At 44.3% G+C, this 6535-nt stretch overlaps 1 protein-coding gene across 1 annotated transcript in view; it reads right to left on the bottom strand.

Annotated features, from left to right (window-relative positions):
• Positions 1-1867: 1867 nt before the first annotated feature.
• The window catches only part of si:dkey-174i8.1 (arylsulfatase I), a 5506-nt gene continuing 838 nt past the window's right edge, over positions 1868-6535 (bottom strand). Inside the window, exons 3-4 of the mRNA XM_060924998.1 lie at positions 4041-4373; positions 1868-3095 (exon numbers count right to left, since the gene is read on the bottom strand). Coding sequence (XP_060780981.1) covers positions 2003-3095; positions 4041-4373 — 1426 coding nt within the window. The 3' untranslated portion in view covers positions 1868-2002. The remainder of the gene's footprint in view (positions 3096-4040; positions 4374-6535) is intronic.

The raw sequence follows: 6535 nt of genomic DNA, 5'->3' as shown, positions 1-6535 counted from the left end.
CAGTTTGAAATGCCAGTCAATTTTGGCCCAAAACCTCCAGGTGTCTGCTAGAAAGCTGAAGATAAAGAGGAATTTCATCTTTCAGCATGACAATGACCCCCCAAAAAAAGTTTTGGAATGGCCCAGCCAGAGCCCAGACCTAAATCCAATTGAAAATCTGTGGGGTGACCTGAAGAGGGCTGTGCACAAGAGATGCCCTCGCAATCTGACAGATTTGGGGTGCTTTTGCAAGGAAGAGTGGGCAAATATTGCCAAGTCTAGATGTGGAAGGCTGATGGACTCCGACCCAAAAAGACTGAATGCTGTAATTAAATCAAAAGGTGCTTCAACAAAGTATTAGTTTAAGGGTGTGCACACTTATGCAACCAGCTTATTGTACATTTATTTATTTATTCCCCCCCAAACAGATTTATTTGTTTTTCAATTGAATTGTACAGGTTACAGGTCACATTAAACGTGGGAAAAGTTTTGAAGTTATTTATTGTGGTCTCTTTTTTTTTACATCAGAAAAACCTCTCGGGCGGCACGGTGGTGTAGTGGTTAGCGCTGTCGCCTCACAGCAAGAAGGTCCAGGTTCGAGCCCCGTGGCCGGCGAGGGCCTTTCTGTGCAGAGTTTGCATGTTCTCCGCGTGGGTTTCCTCCGGGTGCTCCGGTTTCCCCCACAGTCCAAAGACATGCAGGTTAGGTTAACTGGTGACTCTAAATTGACCGTAGGTGTGAATGTGAGTGTGAATGGTTGTCTGTGTCTATGTGTCAGCCCTGTGACCTGGCGACTTGTCCAGGGTGTACCCCGCCTCTCGCCCGTAGTCAGCTGGGATAGGCTCCAGCTTGCCTGCGACCCTGTAGAACAGGATAAAGCGGCTAGAGATAATGAGATGAGATGTTTTAAGGAATTCATGTTCCCAGCATAAAATATACCAATATTTTGTTTTATAAGACACAATGCCTCAATTCAACTGAAATGGATATGCATATACTGCATGGTTCATGATTTAGAGATAAGTACAAACTCCAAACTGTTTCATATGTAGCCTTCCAGCATCTCATCCAGGGAGATATTTGGCATCTTCCTCCTCTTCTCTCATTGTTGTGTAACAGAGCACAGCTCATATCTCATTCTCTGACCTGATCTACTCACATAACCAAAAGAAAAAGGTGATGATAGTGGAGAAAAAGTCAATAGGCTCTGCATTATTCCAGCTAAGGTAGGTTTTATCAGCCTACAGTCAGAGACAGCAAAAGAAAAGGAGGGTGAATTAGAGAGGCGTGAGGAGGAGTGCTGAGTGCCGAGGCATGTAAAGTGTGGGAGAGAAAACTTGAGGAAAAGACTTCTGATGTTTTTGGACTTTCTCTACCCAAGCGTTCCAACTAACTGCTGGGTTTTGTTTTGTGTTTTTTTTCCTGAGGAAATGCTTCGACTACACAAGCAGTCTATTCCGATTTAAAAAGCAAGACTTTAATTGGAAAATGCTTTTCAGAAATTAAAAAATATATATATATCACCGAGCCTCCGGTAATTTGCCAGAGCTTTCTCAGTGGGTCAGTTGTGTGTGATGACAGGCTTGTGTTCGACTTTTAAGGTTTAATGATGTGGACTTCAAATCAAATCTTAGCTCAAGGCAGGATCGCTTGCGCATCCGTTTAACTGTGCCAACCACTCACAAAGTGAACCAAAAGGTGGTCAAGTCAGCCATATCATAAAAAAAAAAATAAAGAGAAAAATAAACAAACATTCTCCAAGCATGCCAGTGTCAAGTCTAATGTCTAGCATTTATAAAAATATATACATGTATACACCTTTCAGGTTTTTGAATGTTAGATCTGACTGTGTAATTCAGGCAGCAGCAGGATGAGCCATCAAGCCATGAACAAACTCTTACACCTCCCTGTGAGCTCGGTACACGCTGCTCTTCAGCAGGGACTGGAAAAAAACAGTAGCCAAGCAAGAGCCAACAGCCAGCTTGGAAGATTTGTGTCTCCATTTCTCTCCATCTATTTTTGCCTAAAAGTATAAAGCTGCTCTTTGTAGGCGTGTGCCCACCTTTCTAAACAGAGCTCTCAGTTTGCACACTTTGCAGGTTTTGAATCGAAGCTTCCAGTTGCGTTTATCTGTCGCTCCTCTTCTATCTGCATCTTCTCCTTCTTTCTTAACCAGCCATGGCATCCACACGCCTCCATGGAGCTGGGGGTCAGCCATCGGATCATCTGGTGGGTTTTTTGGAGGCACAGAAGTGCGGTTATACTCCGCAATCCTTGAGAGCAGAAGCTTTACCACCTCAGGCCTCGCTTGTGTCAGATCACGCCTCTCAAAAGGGTCAGCGCTGATGTTGAAGAGCCACACAGACTTCCCACGCTGGTCCTGTCTCTTCTCCATGTCCTGCCTCTGCTGTGGAGCTCCAGGCAAGATCTGTGGGGGGAACCAGTCCCCATCTCCTACATTCCCTGTCAGGAGTTTCCAGTCACCCACTCGAATTGCTGCACGCACTCCTGTGTCCCAGATCCCAAAGCCATTTACCATCAACAGCCTGCGATCGTGCTCTCCATGCCGCCGCGACATAGGGTCAATGTTAAACAGGATTTCAGTACGAGGGCAAGGTAGACCCTGACTGATGGCCCCCCACACATTACACCCGTCTAAGCGCTGAGAGTTTGGCTCGGGCGATCCTGCCAGATATAGCAAGGTCGGGTACCAATCTGAGACGTGTATTAAAGCATGACTGATCTTCCTCTTCAACTTCAGCAGAGGGCTGTGAACGAAGCCCACTGCTCGCACTCCTCCCTCCCAGTAGGAGCCCTTCCCTCCACGCAGGGGCCAATTGCAGCCACCTGACAGAGGCTGGCCTCCATTATCTGAAGAGTAGATCAGCACGGAGTTGTGATAGTAGCCTCGATTACGCATCTCCGCCACAATCTCGCCCACAGCCTCGTCCACACCACTCAGCATGGCGGCGTAATGGCGCCTTGGCTGATTCCCAAGAGAAGCATAACGCTGGAGGAGATGAGCAGGAGCTTGTAAAGGAGTGTGAGCAGCCTGGAGTGCCACATACAGGAACAGAGGCTTCCGCCGGTCGTGAGTCCGCAAGATTTTCTTCACCCTGAGAAGTGTTCAAATCGGCCGCAGGTTAAAAAGACACTTCACGATTTTAAAGCCACAACATACATAAAGAATCTGAGTATATGGGCACTAATAGTAGTACAATTATCGGATTTGAAGAGTTTGTAGATTATTCATTATGACATCAAAGGAAAGCAGGAATTGAATTTCAAAAAGTAAACTCTCGAGTGTTTTTTTGCCAGGAAAGAAAGCCCGTGAATTAAATTTGGTTGGAGTTAATATCATGATGTTCTCCTGTGGGTTTGTTAGCAAGCTGCAAAGCAACAGTTGAGGACATGCATCATATTGAGAAAGAAACCTGATTATTGGGTGAGTCATGGACACAGTTTTCCCATTAGCACATAATGCATGGAGCTGGAAATATGTTGATCAAATTGTTCCCAAAATCAGTTCTCTTTTCTACAGCTGTCCATTTTCAATATATTAACAGAAAGGAAACATGAAGAAACTGGAAGACTGTTGGCAACTTATTTCAGGGCCGTTATTCACCTATAATACTATGCTGCAAGTCCAGTCAGTCAGACTCTCTCATGAGGTGGTGCCATGGCGTCCCCTTTAAATGGCAAATTTGCTCTGCTTCTGGTTTCTGTAATAAGGTGTTTTTTATAGGACCGGGTTATCAGCCCTCAGCCCAACCCCCAACCTGGAGGACCAGTGGATCACTCTTCGTCGGGCCCCTACCCTTTGACCTGTCCGGCTCGGGTGACCCTACCGGGAGTACATGACTCCCGCCGGCATAGCTCTAGGGGTCACTGGGACAGACAAACCACCCCACCACGATAAGGTGGTGATCCCACAGGGTGGAAGGCCAATCAGTAAGAACAAGATAATACTCCTGATAACCTAGAATTCTTTAAAGACAAATCACTGACAATTATAACCACAAAAATGATCAAAACACGTCAGATAAAGTGCAGAGCGTCACCTCTGTGCATACAGCCATGTGGAGTAGTTCCCCCTCAACTCCCAGGCTGGCCGTTCACCATCATGCAGGTCAAAGCCACAGGTCTCTGCTCCATCACAGCTCTGGAAGTTAAAATGATCTCCACTACCAGTCAGTGAACCCAGAAAGCTCTGAAATCCTCGGCTAGTGGGCAGACACTCAGGCTGGCAGAAGCCCAGGTGCCACTTTCCCACCATGTGGGTGCTGTAGCCAGCCTGACGCAGCCTTTCGGGAAGTGTGGGCATGTCGAGGGGCAGACACAGAGGCTGGCGAGAGCGGATGATGGAGTGCTGAAGGCCCGTGTGAATTTGATACCTGCCACATCCAGGGAAGTATTTTAATGAGACAAGAGCACTTGCAAGAGAACTTCGTTATATGATGACTATATAATGCAATGTGTCACCTCCTGTAAAGAGTGGGGAAATCCTGCTGCTTTATGGTAACTTAATATTGTCCCTGAAGCTGTAACTCTTTTGCTTATTCTGCCTTTTTTTTTGCATATAATCAAATAAATCAAAGCATCACATATAGAAGCCTTGAGGTGAGAAAAATGATCCAGTAAAACTAAATTTAACAGTTATTCCACGAAATCGAGTCGTACATGAGCTGATAGCCAATGAGGCACGTACCGGTAGCACCGAGTTGGCTATAAGCCATGTAACGACAAGATTGAGCGGAATAACTTTTGTGACAGTGCCTTGCAAAACTATTCATCCCCCTTGGTGTTTTGTCCTGTTTTGTTGCATTATAAGCTGGGATTAAAATGGATTTTTGGAGGGTTAGCACCATTTGATTTACACAACATGCCTACCACTTTAAAGGTGCATGTTGTTGTTGTTTTATTGTGACACAAACAATAATTAAGATGAAAAAACAGAAATCTAGAGTGTGCATAAGTATTCACCTCCTTTCGTATGAAACCCCTAAATAAGAGCTGGTCCAAACAATTCACTTCCTAAGTCACATAATTAGTTGATTAAGATCCACCTGTGTGCAATCAAAGTGTCACATGATCTGTCACATGACATCTGTATAAATCAACCTGTTCTGGAAGGACCCTGACTCTGCAACACTACTCAACGAGCAACATGAAAACCAAGGAGCCTCCAAACAGGTCAGAGACAAAGTTGTGAAGTATAGATCAGGGTTGGGGAATAAAAATATCCCAAACTTTGAATATCCCAGGGAGCGCCATTAAATCCATTATAGCAAAATGGAAAGAATATGGCACCACTACAAACCTGACAAGAGAAAGCAAGGACGACATTAATCAGAGATGCAACAAAGACACCAACGATAACGCTGGGGGAGCTGCAAAGATCCACAGTGGAGATGGGAGGATCTGTCCATAGGACCACTTTAAGCCATACACTCCACAGAGTGGGGCTTTATGGAAGAGTGGCCAGAAAAATGTCATTGGTTAAAAAAAAAAAATCATCACGTTTGGAGTTTGCCCAACAGCATGTGGCAGACTCCCCAAACACATGGAAGAAGATTCTCTGGTCAAATTGAGACAAAAAATTGAACTTTTTGACCATCATGGGAAATGCCATGAGTGGCACAAACCCTGAGAACACCATTCCTACAATGAAGCATGGTGGTGGCAGCATCATGCTGTGGGGATGTTTTTCATCTGTAGAGACAGAAAAGCTGGTCAGGACTGAAGGAAAGCTGGATGGCACTAAATACAGGGCAATTCTGGAGGAAAACCTGTTCGAGTCAGCCAGAGGTTTGAGACTGGGACGAAGGTTCACGGTCTAGTAGGACAATGACCATAAAACATACTGCTAAAGCTACAGTGGAGTGGTTTAAAGGGAAACATTTAAATGTATTGGAATGCCCTAGTCAAAGCCCAGACCTCAATCCAATTGAGAATCTGTGGCATAACTTGAAGATTGCTGTACACCAACACAACCCATCTAACTTGAAGCTGGAGCAGTTTTTCCTTGAGGAATGGACAAAAATCCCAATGGCTAGATGTGCTAAGCTAATAGAGACGTATCCCAAAAGCTGTAGTTGCAGCTGTAATTGTAGCAAAAGGTGGCTCGACAAAGTATTGACTCGGGGGGGATATACCTATGCACACTCCAGATTTCTGTTTTTTCATCTTAATTATTTTGTCACACAATAATAAAAAAAAAAAATGCACACTGTTTAAGTGGTTGGCATGTTGTGTAAATCAAATGGTGCTAACCCTCCAAAAATCCATTTTAATTCCAGCTTGTAATGCAACAAAACAGGACAAACACCAAGGGGGATGAATACTTTTGCAAGGCACGGTGTATCCACATTCACTGGATTTTGAGAGAAACAGCATTTTTTTGCAAATTTGATAAATAAAACTTGATACAAAATGTCCGACATTTCCACTTAAACTGGCAAAATGACGGTAGCAATTTGTGAAAAATGCTGTAATAATAATTCTTGAAAAATTAAAAAAAATAAGTTCTTACCATCAAATACTTCCATATTTTGTT

The sequence above is a fragment of the Neoarius graeffei genome, chromosome 7, assembly GCF_027579695.1.
Source record: "Neoarius graeffei isolate fNeoGra1 chromosome 7, fNeoGra1.pri, whole genome shotgun sequence".
Taxonomy (NCBI): Eukaryota; Metazoa; Chordata; class Actinopteri; order Siluriformes; family Ariidae; genus Neoarius; species Neoarius graeffei.
The sequence above is the reverse complement of the archived record's forward strand: the minus strand, read 5'-3'. Positions and strand labels throughout refer to the sequence as shown.